General features: G+C 35.8%; 1 protein-coding gene across 5 annotated transcripts in view; it reads right to left on the minus strand.

The window, feature by feature from the left end:
- Positions 1-15,535, minus strand: part of tshz2 (teashirt zinc finger homeobox 2) — a 125,905-nt gene that overhangs the window by 50,186 nt on the left and 60,184 nt on the right. The window contains exon 1 of one of the 5 annotated variants that reach the window (XM_079850434.1): positions 2,393-2,969. The exons of the other annotated variants lie outside the window; for them this stretch is intronic. Coding sequence (XP_079706560.1) covers positions 2,393-2,432 — 40 coding nt within the window. The 5' untranslated portion in view covers positions 2,433-2,969. Of the gene's footprint in view, positions 1-2,392; positions 2,970-15,535 lie in introns of those variants that run through there. 5 annotated transcript variants of the gene reach the window in all.

The following is a 15,535-nucleotide window of genomic DNA, read 5'->3' on the forward strand; positions in this document are numbered from 1 at the left end:
GGGGCTTTTAGAGAGAGCGACGAATGTGTGTGCGCGAGGGGAAAGTGACAGACAAAGTAAAAACGAGGAAGAAGGGACTTAGCGTCTTCAGGAGGTTTTAAGATCCGCCATTGCTGGCAGAGTGTGATGACCATCTGTGGGGTTTGTCTACTGTTATTATAAAGAGTGATCATCCTTCCACCTCGCAAAGAGTCCAGAGCATCTGGCGTCGATGCACGCAAAAACAATAACCTGCGGTACGCACTTTCGAAAGCAAAGTTTGGCTCCTTACAATCTCGCCATCTTTTAAACCACTGAAAATGCTGCAACTAATGGGATTTGTCTAGAGAAAGACAATCAAATGACAGATTCACGCTTTAACCTGTGGCGTACGGGCTGTAATACAAATGAAATATTTTGATCAGAATACAAATCTGAGAAATTTTATTCAATTTAAAATACATATTTAAAAAAAAAATGCATTATTAATGACAAACTACTCCACATTAGCAGTTAAATAGTTAAAAAGCCTAACATTTAATGGGTAATAAAATTTTGGAAAATGTTTAAAGGAGCATCATCAACTTTGTGTTGTAAAGTCGTTTAATAATCCGAACAGCCACCACCTGAGGTCGTGGGAAGGCTAACAAAGAACCGGTGATAAATGGATCTATTAGAAATTAATCTATCAATAAATCCAACGTGACATGAGATCAATCATAAAACAAGTAAAAGCCAAAGGGGAAAAGAAAAAAACGAAAATGTTTCAGTGAAAAGCCTTCTGGTATACAGCCAGTTGCGTTGCTGTGCATGAGAAGATTCTGGCTGTGTTTCAAAACCTAGTGAGTTGCCTACGTTTGTATCATTGATCATTATTTTCCTGTTTATTGCTGTGAAGCTGCTTTGAAATAATCTGTATTGTATTAAGCACTATATAAATAAAGGTGACTTGACTTGACCGCATGTTTTTGGACACCACAGGCACTTTATATACATTATTCAAAATGATGCACGCACATGCTACCTAGGTAGGGAGCTCATAAGGATTTGACACACAGCCTAAGAAAGAAAGTGTATTGTCAACACTGCTAAGGAAGCAAAATGAAAGAGCATTCATTGTTTCGGCTAAACTAAAGATGCTTCTTGATTATTTTTGCCTAGACAGCATCACTGGCATCATTATGAACATTATTCAAAATGATGCCCTCAAAAATGCCGTCTAGTTAGTTCACAAGACAGTCTATGAGACAATATGTACTGGCAACACTGGTACACAATTATCAAGTTAAAAGCAAAATAGCAGGGCTAATCTCATCGTGTTACTGAAACATAAATAAAAGATGTAATCTAAACGGCTTTATTCTTGTGTGTTTCGCGCTCTGGAGCGCGCGTCCGCGTGTGTGTGCGTGCCTGCACTCCGTTTGTGTCTGTGTGTGTGTGTGAGTCCGTTTGTCTATGAGATATTATGGGTTCATAGGAAGTTCAACCGATATTCGGATCCAAAGCAGCACATCTAGGCTATCCAAAATCATTCTGCATTTCCTCTCAGTGCATTTACAGAAACGCGACACGCGTCGGTTCCCAACAAAATCTGGCTAAAGTTTGAACTTTTAAAATTTGACGTCCAAAACAACTATATAACGTGTAAATAAATACAATCACACTAGTTTAAAATGAAAATAAGGTTCATTTTACTTCATTAGCCTATGTGAACAGCATGCCACTGACAAAAGCAATTAACTTAGAAATAGGCCAAGAAGTGAGCCTTGCCTAAACTCTAATTCACTTCGATTATATATGCAAACACGTTAGGCTATTTGAAAAGCGAAACAGCGTGTAGCCTATATATAGGCAACTTGTTTTAAGAGAAAATCTGACAATATAAAGTTAACATATTGTTTTAAAAAAAAATAAAAAAAATAATATTTACTTTTTTTATTCAGAAACGAGACGAAAATAATGATTAAGACCATTTTCCCCACAACGTCTAACAGACGTTACAGGGGTTACACAAGGTTCACTACTCGGTCCGTTTATAATGCTAAAAAACGTTACGATTTTCAAGCATTCCGTTCTCTAGATGATGTCAAACGAACGATGTTTACATTCTAAACACGCGTGTTTACGTTTATTTAAACGTGAATTAGTTCGTTGGACTTGAAAGTTTAAAAACTTTAGTCGGATTTTGCCGGGAACCGAAGCGTAAGCTTTTGCAGTGTATCAAAGCATCATTCTCTGATATTAACCATCCTCTTTCTAAGACAGCGCTATCACTTTCATCATACTGTTTCACAAGATAAAAAGAGGTCCGTTCAGATACAAATTCGTACGCTCGTGCGACTTAAAACGCGGATGAATAGCAATATTCATGTCGGGATGAATGTGAAATGATAGGTGTCAATTTGAATCTTACCCGCAGCCCTTTTGGGTGCTTGCTGTTTCCTCCTTGGCATGTTCAACTCTCTTTAGTTCACGTACAGTGAAACTGAGCCCAGGTGAAATTCTGTAAAAGCGCTCTGATATAGTCCATACACACGCAATAGCGACTCTCTAATGCACTTCAGTTCCGTACAATCCAGTTTTTCAGAAACGCTGTCCAGAAATCAGGTGTCTCTATTTTAATATACCTCTCCTTCCTAGATAGACAGATCTATGGCGGATTGTTTTGCTTTCCTTTTTTCCCGTCTCTTCTTCTTCTTCTTTTCTTTTTGTGTTTCCCAAGCCAAAAGGACAAACGCTGTCAATCGCTTAGACTCCCGGTCTCGTATGAAACGTAGTAGGAAAAGGGCAGAAAAAATAGTGTATATCACACACACACGGCGATGCCAGCAGCAAACATCGATCCATAGAACAAACTGAACATTAAAAACTCCTCCTCCTCCTCCTCCTCTTCTGGACTTGATGATGGCAGCGAGACATTTGTTACACTAGATAACCACGAGTTTATTAAAGAGACAGGGGCCGGAGAAAACATGAGACAGCCCACAAGACCAGCCTCATACTGTCTCTCTGCTGCTTTAGGCTGGAGTTTACAGAGATGCTGAGAACTGAGCGCGTGAAGCAATGAATGCTTCAGTGTAATGACACACTGCAGAGTAATAATAAATAACATGCGTGCAATATGTAATTATTTTTAGTAGCTGCCAGAAACGAGATATAATTGCCATTGCTGTGGTAATTACTTACATTAACATGTATATGTGTGAGCTGCAAGCGGTCTCAGTATGCCTATAAAAGGCAGAGAGTAAAATGCTATACCTGGAAATGTGAGAATAACACATTAGTATCCATGTTACAGTGCAGAATACTTTTAGTAGCTGCTAGAAATTAAACATTATTGTTGTTGTAATCAATTAGTCTATAATAGCAATCTGTTGTGTAAAGAATTCAAGCGTTAAATACACAAAGTCGTTGTGTGAAAACAAAGAAATGTTTGTTTGGTGTAGTGTATACATTCTGATAATGAACAACACATACGTAATATATAATTGTTCAGCTGCTCACTGTAAAAAAAAATATTGTTGGTTTAACTTAAAAAAAGCAAGTTACCTGGTTGCCTTAAAATTTTGAGTTCATTGAAATAAAAAAATTGAGTTATTACAACAAAGGAGATTGGTTTAATAAATAGAAACTCAAAATATGTAATCTGAACCACATTAATTATCTAAGTTGATTTGACAAAAGATACAAAGTTGTGATGATAAATCATAAATACATTTTTTTTTTTTTTACAGTGTAGAAATTAGGTCATTGTCATTTGTTATTTTTGACATTTGCCTATTGTCATTGCTCGTGATTAATTAAATTACTGTGGCATGTGATATGGATAGCCTAAATATGTATAGTTTTTGGATATCATTTCCAGGGATTCTTTTTAAAAATAAATAGTCAAAAAATAAATAAATGGATTAAAAAAATAAATAAATAATAGGTGGTTGTACACTGAAAGTCAGTAATTAGTTTTCAGTAGCATTCCACATTGTCCATACACAGCTAATTATTATACTACAAGCAATTATATATTTAAATACATGTCATGCATCATATTACTCAGCACATGTTTATGCACTACAGGCTATCATGTGACCATGTTTTCAAAAATGTGTTTGGTTTTGAAAAGGCCTATGAAGTCATATTTTATCAGAACACAGCAGTAAAGTGATCTCATCCCATCAGTCATCTCAATGTCAAAAAGTGGCCAGATTTACCCACATTCACCCAGTATAATGACACAAGCGATTTGATTTAAACCGAAACCATAGAAACATTAAAATCTTTCAGCTGAGAAAACCTTAATGATGTCATAATAACAGCAACAATGAGCGGCACCGTACATTGTTCGGCACAGCTTTATTACAGCGTAACTGTAGTCCTACAAGGTGAAGCAGAATGGTTCCCCTTTCTGAAGCGCAGTGTCTCACCATTTGTGTCCCGACCTCTCACCATCTCTGATTATTGAGGTCACAGATAAACAAATGAGTGGCCATTACTCACAGACTACAGATGACCTCAGCGCACACCATTGCCGTGTGATAAATGATCCCGCTGTCATACAGAGAGATGATGCTGCCTTTGTTAATCTGTTATGTGGTGACGTTACTCGATCCTCCTGTTTTCTCCCGTCTCCTCGCGCTGATGAGCGGATGCCAGTCACCGGGCGATGACGGCGGAGACCTCCCGTGAACTTGACATGAACTCCACCGATCAATCAGTTTTGAGCTTCCACTTTGACCATACCTGTCTGACAGCTTTTAACACCCTCTGTGTATAAATGTTAACACACACACACACACACACACACACACACACACACACACACACACACACACACACACACACACACACACACACTATATCTCTACCTGCATGTATTGTATTGCTGGCACCTTGCCATCTCATCTTGACTAAAAGTGATTGTGTGCAGTTTCTAAGCTGTAATATCGGGGTATTTTGTCATGTGCAATGTCAATTCGCCAGTATTACGTTGAGGTAACAGTCCACAGGTGTGTTTAGTCTGGTTGTGTGAATTTGAATTTGAATGTAAAGCTGTTTTTTTATTTATTTACTAGAAAACATTTGAAAAAAGCCTTGAAGTTTTAAGGTTTCTTGGACAGACAGAGTAAGAGATAGAATGATAGAATGAGAAATAGAATGATAGAACAATAGATAGATAGAACAAGAGATAGAATGATAGAACGATAGAACAATAGATAGATAGATTGATAGAATGATAGACAGAATGATAGAACGAGAGACAATGATAGAATGAGAGATAGAATGATAGAACGATAAAACAATAGATTGATAGATAGAATGATAGAACGACAGACAGAATGATAGAACGATAGATAGAACGATAGATAGATAGACAGATAGAGACACAATAAAGCTGAATTACTATTTTATTTTTTACTAGAAAACATTTGTCAAGTTTAAACGGCCTTGAAGTTTTAAGGTTTCTTGGACAGATAGAATAAGAGATAGAATGAGAGAAAGTATAACAGAACGAGAAATAGAATGATAGAACGATAGATAGAACGATAGATAGATAGATAGATAGATAGATAGATAGATAGATAGATAGATAGATAGTTAAAACGAGAGACAGAACGATAGAATGATAGATAGAATGATAGAACAATAGATAGCATGATAGAACAAGAGACAGAATGATAGAACGAGAAATAGAATAATAGATAGATAGACAGACAGATAGATAGATAGAACGAGAGAGAACGATAGAATGATAGAAAGAACGATAGAAAGATAGATTGATAGAACGATAGACAGAATGATAGAATGATAGATAAAATGATAATACAATAGATAGCATGATAGAATGAGAGAGAATGATAGATGAGAAATAGAATAATAGATAGATAGAATGAGAGATAGAATGAGAGAAAGTATAACAACGAGAAATAGAATGATAGAACGATAGATAGATAGAATAATAGAACAATAGACAGATAGACAGAATGATAGATATAGAATGATAGAACGAGAGAGAGAATGATAGAACGATAGAACAATAGATAGAATGATACACTGTAAAAAAAAATTACATCCCCAAGTCAAAAATTTCTAGTGACTGGTCACATCTAAATTTTTCAATTAGTCTGACGTATTATTTCTCATTGAGCCAATGACTATTGCAACAAGAATTGCACTTGGGCCAATTTAAAAAATTTAGATGTGTTTTTTAATTTAGATCAGTCACTAGAACATTTTGACTTGGAGAGGTTAGAATTTTTTTACAGTGTAGAACGATAGATAGAATGATAGAACGAGAGACAGAATAATAGAACAATAAATAAAATGATAGAACGACAGACAGACAGAACGGACGGACGGATGGATGGATGGATGTACAGTTATTTCCTTGCAGATTACTCTTTTGACTGGCCAGTAAAAAACCACCACCAACAACAAAAAGAAAACACCAAGCAGCAGCATAGCAACAACATGGCAACCACCCATAACACCATCCTTTTTACTGCAGCTACAAATAAAGAAGTAAAACAGAGGGCCGACTGAAAGGGCAACAGCTCGTAATACCAACGCAAACGCACAAATACGTGATCTTGTCAAAGCGTTGACACTGCTGATAGTTACGGTTGTATCGGTTCTGCACACAAGCGCTCATAACACGCCGTAAACTTAATTGTGAAGTCTAAAAAAAAGCCCTTGTAAGTTTTGGTTCGAAGCTGACTGACATAGCAAAATATTTGCAACTGTTGCCAATGAATGCGACACAGTGTTAATTCGCATGGTAGGGGTTTTCAATGTTTTGTTCCGCAGCTCTGGTGCAAATCGTCAGCTCTGCGCTGAGCCGAGAAGAGCTAATTAAAATGCACTCCCCATGATGAAAGAGTCAAGGCCTGGGGATTCCAAACCTGCTTCTGATTCAAAGCTCAAATTTCATGTGATACGGACAGGCGGTGATTGAAGTCTTGAGAGCTGTAATTTTCAAAGTAGAACAACAACATATGCATACTGTTAACAGCAGATGCTTAATTTGAAAATCTAATGCATATAACCCAATTAGAAGACGAGGAAAAGAACCACAAGTGAAATTAAACAGGCTGCCGTGCTGGTTTAAACCTTGCAAGACGAGTCTTTCAGGACGAGAATGTTTTGCCTGATATTTCCATCAAGAATCTCAACTAAGCAATCAATATTTCTGCACAATAATTAACACCCGTGCAGCTGCCACATGCAGGATGGAAACGTGTTGCGCCACGTTTCATATTTCAGGTCCCATAAATGGACCTGGTTTTCATAAAGTCCCTGATCCAGGAAGGACAATGGAGGAAATATTTCATGGAATGTAGGACGAGTAAAATACCACAAACGGAGACGAAAACCCATAACCGCTCCCCTGATAAACTAATAGGCTCCACTTGTCAAGGCTGCGTAACTGAGAACAGTGACCTTTTCCTGAGCGTATGCAAACATATTGTTTGTGTGTGTATGTAAAGATGTGTGTTTTCACAGGATGTTGAATTAGCTGAGGGTGAACATTCGTGCGGTTCCAGTACCACAGGCTGTGAGATGAAGGGAATCGTGGGGGGTAAAGCTGGAATCTACATTACTTTGACCAAAACAAAACCGTGTTCAGTTCAGCAAAACAAACGGTAGCTGAACACAAGTATGCTTACATGCACAACCGTACACCTTATGGCTAATAATGTAAACGTGCATGATGTACTTTTGTCAAAAACTGTCCCATACTGGTCAGGTTTTTTTTTTTTTTTTTTTTGCATTAAATTGCAATAAATTAAATAAAAGCTGTTCTTTTGAACTTTCTATTCATCAAAAAAAAAAAAAAAAAAAAAAAAAATCATGAAATTACACACACACACACACATATATATATATATGTGTGTGTGTGTGTGTGTATATGTATATATATACACACATACACCATGACTTCTACAAAAAAAAAAAAAAAAAAATTTAAGTAGCACAACTGTTTTCAACATTGATAATAATAAGAAATAATTTCTGAAGGATCATGTGACACTGAAGACTGGAGTAATGATGCTGAAAATTCAGCTTTGATCACAGGAATAAATTACATTTTAAAATATATTCACATAGAAAACAGTATTATTAAATTGCAATAATATTTCAAAAATATTCCTGTTTTTACTGTATTTTTGATTAAACTGCAAACGTCTCAGATACATAGACAGTCATTCTCTATTTCACACATTCATACTGGTGCAATACAAATTCCTTTAAACAAATCTCGACAGAACCACCAACATTGGGATTTTGCATAATCATCATTATAGAACGCATAAAGAATGCATGAATGCTCAAATTATTAAATATCTGATTTTGTAACCATTTTAACGCCAGGACCAGAAAAAAACGTGATTTCTAAATCTCATGTAAATTTTGTACTGTCAGCTTAATGATTTATTTTTAAAAAACATTTTGTAACCCTTGAAATTTTACAATTACCTGCTTTTAGTTTGAAGAAAAGAAAGAGAACGGTTTAAAGAAAACCATGTTTAACTGAGATTTTAGTAAGATTGGAGGGTTTTTACTCTTATTTTAACGTATACACACTGAATATGCCACTAGAAAGGTGTTTAAAATGAAATCATAGTAATGACCTGAAATTACCACATAATCGGAGTACGATTGGGCATTGAAACGCAGTCACTATAATAAGGGACAAAAAAACACTGTAGCTAAATAAGGATAAACAAGATTTGCAACAAATATTGCTGCGGGACAGCATCATTTTTTCATTGTTTATCTTATGAGAAATAATAATGCTAATAATAATAATCCTTTAACTTCCTGCTGGTGGGGGGTAGAGTTTCAAAGTATAGTTACTGTGACCCAACATGAGTTTTTTACCTCAATAAGGATCCATGCTTGCGGTGTTTCCACCACTAGCACTTGACCTATTTCTTCTCATGTAATGAATCGTTAAAGCAGCCTTGTGAAATGACTTAATTATTCATGCTTGATTTCAAAGTATGGTGCTTAAGCAACGCGGCTCCACGGGAGGACTGACACACGCGACGGTGTTCGTACAAGCACACATACTGAGCGCCGTGCGGACGGGCCTGTTCACCAACACAACCTCCGCTGTGTTCAGTCTGTACTCGGCATTAAGGTATTAGCCCTGCTTGGAAGATAAATGCCCATGTCACACATTCTTACACACACACGCACGCACACACACATGGTCTCGGCCTATTCAGCTGACATGCACTAGGCATTATTCAAACAGAACTGGAAAATGTGATATAGTGTGAAGTGACACACATCTGAAGCACATTTGAGGAAGACTGAGTGATCTTTGAGTAATCTGTTTGAAGGAAGAATATTTTCCATATTATCCTCCTTATTTCCCACAAGTCATATTGCACAAAAGACAGTGGCCTCAAAAAGTGTTTGGACACTTAAATCAGGCTCAATGTCAATGCATTAGATACAACAGGAATCATGGTAGAGCTTCTCTTCACTTTTCTGAGACACTTTTGAATGATGTGGTATTTAGTCATTTTTTTGTGGATGTCTCATATTTGTTTCACTTAAAGGGACAGTTCACCCAAAAATGAAAATTCTGTCATCATTTAATCTCCCTCATGTTATTCCAAACCTGTATGAGTTTCTTTCTTCTGCTGAGCATAAAAGATGATGTTTTGAAGAACGTAGGTCACCCAACAGTTGATGGACCCCATTGACTTATGCTATGGAAGGCAATGGGGTCCATCAACTGTTTGGTTACCAACAATCTTCAAAATATCTTCTTTTATGTTCAGCAGAAGAAAGACATTCATACAGGTTTGGAACAACTTTCCCCACTCAACTTAATTTTTGTGTGAACTATCCCTTTAAGTTCACAAAATAACCACCGGTGTATTTAATCTACAAACATATTCCACAAAGTTTGACAAACATTAAGTGTCCAAGATCTTCGTTTTCAACAGTATATCGATTGCTTCACATTCTGATGCCTAACAAAATTCATATATGGTAGTGGCCAAAAGTGATGTCCGGCCCTATCAAAAAAGTGTTAAAAAAAAAGTGTTTTCTAATCATATTGCGTAGTTGTACTTGGAGTCAATTGGTTTATTTGAGATAATAACACAATAAAATTGTGCAGATATCATTTTTGATGAACACGAAAACAAGACAGAATATTAATAACTGATTTTTTTCTTTTGCATAGTAAAATAAAACCTGTAACTGTAGTTTGCCAAATAATTGTAAATATCTTAAATAAGTTAAATACCAAGTTTAGTGTTTAATTTTTCCTTCATATTTTATTTATATATATATATATATATATATATATATTCCACATATTTTGATGGTTTAATTGAAATTGTAGGGTCATTAAAAACAAATAAAAACTTTTAAATTTCATTCACACTTTCAGAAATTTAAACGGCGTATTTTACGCAATTTCTTTTTACCATTATGACAAATAAGAACCGATGCTTTTGGCTTTATTAATATCAAACCAGCCACAACGTGTCGTTTAATGTCATTAAAAAAAAAAAAAAAATCAACAGTGAAAATATTCTGCCTTACATAATCTTGCAGAGTCTTACAAAGTCATGCAGGTTAAAAAAAACAACACAGACACTTCATATTTTTTGGATGAACTATCCCTTTAAAAACAGAAGTTTATACTTTATTTCGATGGCCCCCCTTTAGATATTCTACTAAGTAAAGTTGCACCCTTGTGTAAACTAACTCTCATTGGTAGTTCAGTATTAATAGACTGTTAGGGTTAGTAGAATAAGTTGACAACATGCAAAGTTACTTATAGTCAGTCAAATGTCAGTTGGGGGACTGTCACAATAAAGTGTTAGCATTAAGCAGACAATCTACTAACATTCTATGAGACGCGAGTTAGTTAACATGTAACATGTAGGTGGAACAACACTTACAGTCATCAGAATGTCTCAAGGAGACCATCGAAACAAAGTGTTACCAAACAGAAGTTATCACTGAAATGTTACAAAATAACTAGTTCAGCAACACAACAGAACTGACTTCTCATAAAGACATTATCTTGCAACGTTTTGACAAATCAAATATGACCTGTGCCGAGCGAGACCAAGTGTCGAGTGTCAAATCCTGAGCGCGTGATTGAGAACAGAGTCCCGCTCCTGTCACGACGGGCCACCAAGATCTCCCTGCCACATCTGACTGATAGATGCTTGTTTGCGTATTTATTCGAACGAGGACACACACACACACACATCTGAGTGAGGACCCACGCAGAAAGGTAAGGCCCGAGCCCGACCTGTCACTTCCTCCTCGGTACAGTCGTGGTCCGCGGCGACAGCGCGTCCAACCCAGGTTTGTCACTGTCTGTCCAGACCTGACCTGTCAGCTTACGTGTGCGGATGTGAATGCTGATGGATGTTTCCAGAACTGCTCCTCTGTGTCCATCAAAAGCTGGAATGTGTCACTGCCACTTCAGAGTCCGAGCTCAGAGCTTCTGAAATCTGTTGACAGCTGCAGAGGGTGGTCTGCAGTTCTGCCAAACCGGATCAGACGGGTTCTGATCTGACGGGAAGCAGTCAGAACTCTTGCTGCGCAAAGAGGGACGGTTTGTGTTCAGCCCATTGCATGCCGATTACAGTTTTACACTTTGTCTGGAAGAAAAACCTTTTAAAGATTCTCTTGTTGGGGGAAACGTGAAAACCGATGAGAACAACCTAACACATGAGGCTAATTGGAAAAACATGCCTTCATTTACATTTTAGCAAAAACATACCTATACATACAATATGTACAAGTGAAGCAGGAGCACTTTCCTAGGTTTGAGGTTTGAGGAATCCCTTAAGGACATGATGATAAAAAAAAAAAAAATGAGATGGGAGTTAAAAAAAAAATATTACAATGCTTTTAGCGAAGATTCTCGGGGGGTGGGGGGGGGACATAATAACGCAAAACATTGGCGAGGAAACACAAACGCATTGAAATGCAATTTTTCCTTTCATTTTATATTTTTTCCCATCACCATGTCCCTTGAGGGCCACTGTACATTCCACCTTAACTTCTGAAATAATGAAACAAAAAAAGCATAAAGCAGAATTTGCAACCCATTTACATGCATTAAGTGAAGCATTTAACAATATAACCCCCTCCAAAAGGAAGTACTTTAAGGTGACGTAGTTAAATTGTGCTTCCTTAAGTAAGTACTGAGTAATATTAAAGCAACACTAAGGAACATTTTTTACCTTAAAATAATGTTTTCAAAATCGTATCAGTGGTTCATTAAGTCGTAACAGGGTGAAAGGCACTTCTGCATTCGCTTTGCAGCCCATTATCTGCTATAAAGTTTGCCAAACCGGGTTGCATTTCTGTAGTTCGAATGAGACATAAGAAAACTACAAATTTGACTTGCTTTACGTCAAGCGTTACAATAGTCATTATTTAGTTTTTCTTCGTTTCTGATGTCGCAATACATCATACTTTCATGAAATCATGCAACATACTCTACCTTGTCTGTGGACATCGTTCATTCCAAAGCCGGTGCTGGATAAACAGCGAGCGTGTGTGCGACAGTGCGGGCGGCGAAATTATTTACGACAGCGGTAATGGACAATTCCGCTTCCAACCTGTAGGGGGACCGAAGAGGAAACGTTCCTTAGTGTTGCTTTAATTAACTACATATACTAGCTATAGAGTTACAGTTAGGGTTTGGTTTAGGGTTAGTTACTTGTAATTATGCATACTGTTATTACTATAGTAAGTACACGTAGTAATGTGTAACTACATTACCTTAATAGAAATCGGAAAAAATAGAATAAAATAAATACATACAGTACATATATAATATCTCTATCAAATGGATTGTCCGTCCAAGAACATCACAATAACCTTGTACTCAAAAATAGTCTGAACAACTTTATTTTATTAATAAAGTTATTTTATTTAATTAATCCTTTTGTCTAGTTGTTTTGAACGATTCATTGGTTCAAATTATTCTAAAGAAAACCAATGTTTGTCTTTGTGTTTATCGAAATGTAACTTGAACGGCCTCTGAAATGACTTTCCTTTTCAACTGACAAATTGAATCTCTCTTATTCTTCAACCGCCTGTCATATAGAGACACTTTTCATGATCCAGTAAATATTTTTCTCATAGAATATCCTCAGAAATATGTCACAATAGTGAAGTAAAACATCATTTCATGTTGACTGTAAGATGCTGTGATTTATTGCTTAAAATAACCAGTAACACTTTAGTTTAGGGTCCAAATCTCACTATTAACTAGTTGCTTATTACCATGCATATTACTAGGATATTGGCTGTTTATTATATACAAGCACATATTAATGCCTTACCATATTATATATCCCTTAATCCTACCCAATACCTAAACTACCTTTCTAACTATTAATAAGCAGTAATTAGGAGTTCATTGAGGCAAAAGTCATAGTTAATAGTGAGGTTTGGACCCTAAACTAAAGTGTGACCAAATAACCTAATGTCCACAGTATACTGATCCTTAGTATTAGAGAAGAATATGTTTGTGTCAGTAGGTTAAAGGATGTTAACTATAACAATATCAATAACGATAACTATATTAGAGGCCACACCAGCGGACAATTTCGTTCTGCGTTCTGCAGTTTTGTCGTCTGTCGCTTTTAAAGCAGCAGTTAGCTGATTGGCTGTCGATGTTTTTATCGTTCATCAGCTGGGAGAAAAGTCGTTCTGAATGTGATTCAAACTACATTTTCCTGTGACGTTTATCATTATAGCTGTGGACTCTGCAACTCTTTTAAATTTAGAACTGTCTTTATCATTACAGTTATCATCTTTGGTGTGACCGGGCCTTAAGAGTCAAAGAATCCCCTTTCATAACTTTTCCAAAGAAGTTTTTCATTGGAAAAGTTAAAGCCATATTTGCGGTTATGCGTCACAACAGTGTTGCTCAGTCTGATTTTTATCTATGTTTTACTGGCATTTAATCTTCTAATAGCATAAAATCAACATTTTTTCCCAGCATATTGCAAAATCCCTTGTTTATGTTCAGATGACACACGTACGTTCACTCGACAGCAGCTGAGAAAAGTCTGAAAGCCATTTCCTTTTAAAGGTGATGGAGTAGATTGCCACCCATATTCAGAGTCTCTTTTCCCTCCTTTTTTAGGAGGACAACTCTGGCTTTTAATAAACATGTAATAAGAAAGAAAACAGCTGGTAGCTGTATCACAGATGGTGCTGTTCTTGGCATCTCCGAGGAGGGGACCACACATGCAGATGGCTCATTATTCCAGCATTTGGTTATGCATATTGCACAAAATCTTATTCCAATGCTTAACAACCAGTATAAGCAATACAGGTGTTACAGTTTTTTTTTTAAACACAGTTTTTCCTTCACAACTTGCACCTCTCCACATACACACACTTGTCTATCACATGTTTAGATGAACTGTTATGGTTTATGTGATCAGTGTGGGTCTGATGACAGAAATGCTTTTAGACCGCACAGTTTAACTTTAATACTTCCTGCCATTAGTGAATGAAAAAGCAACCACCAAATCACTAACAATGAAGAACCAAAAGTAAGTTTTTTTTTATTTGTTTTTTTGAAATGGTGAACATTTACTACACATGAAATATTTTTGACCATCATATATCTTATAAACGTGCTGCATTGATTTACACACAACAGCAGGTCTTAGTCATGAGGTGGAGAAGAGCTAAATATACAAATAAATTACAATGTATATACAAACTAAGATGATTACTCAATTACTTAAGCTACTTAATAGAGAAACTTGAATAGAAAGACTGGCAAAGCAACATATTTCAGCTGCCGTTGCTTTTTGTTAAAGCCCTCCGATTCGTAATCACATTTCACTGTAAGGGTTTCACTGGATTTCTGAATGCGTCAAATGACGAATCAAATCTATTGAGATAAAAAGTTTACTGTAGTATGAAAAAAAAAAAAACTTTTAGAACTCAAAACTTCCTCCCCAGTCCAAAAAGATCATGTATTGAAACATTTTATCTATGTTTAGGTAACACTTTATAAGTATACAGTAACAACACACTTATAAATCATTCGTAAACTATTAGTTTATAGTTAATTAACATTTTATAAACTGTAGTTAATACATTAATAGATTGCATACAAACAGTGAGTTCTTCATTAACTATAGTTAACAAAGAGTTATTGTTTAATTAGCTCATATGTAAAGAGTTAGATAACACTTTGTTATCAATTTATTAACCATAAATAGTTCTCACTTTAGATTAGGCCATGGAATGCCAAACATTTTTTTTTAATTAAGTGCTTTAGTCCAGCCTTTATTGGACATTAATTCCAAAATAATATTAAGAGTTCCTTAAAATGTTTAGTAATGAAACATAATAATAGTACTAATAACATATATACAGTTCTTATTATTATTTATTGTATATGAGTGTGTATATATATATATATATATATATATATATATATATATATATGTATATATATATATATGAGAATATAAATATATTGTTTATAAGATGCTTATATGTTTATATGCTTTATATATTGAGTTTGATA

Source organism: Squalius cephalus, assembly GCF_949319135.1.
Source record: "Squalius cephalus genome assembly, chromosome: 18".
Classification (NCBI taxonomy): Eukaryota; Metazoa; Chordata; class Actinopteri; order Cypriniformes; family Leuciscidae; genus Squalius; species Squalius cephalus.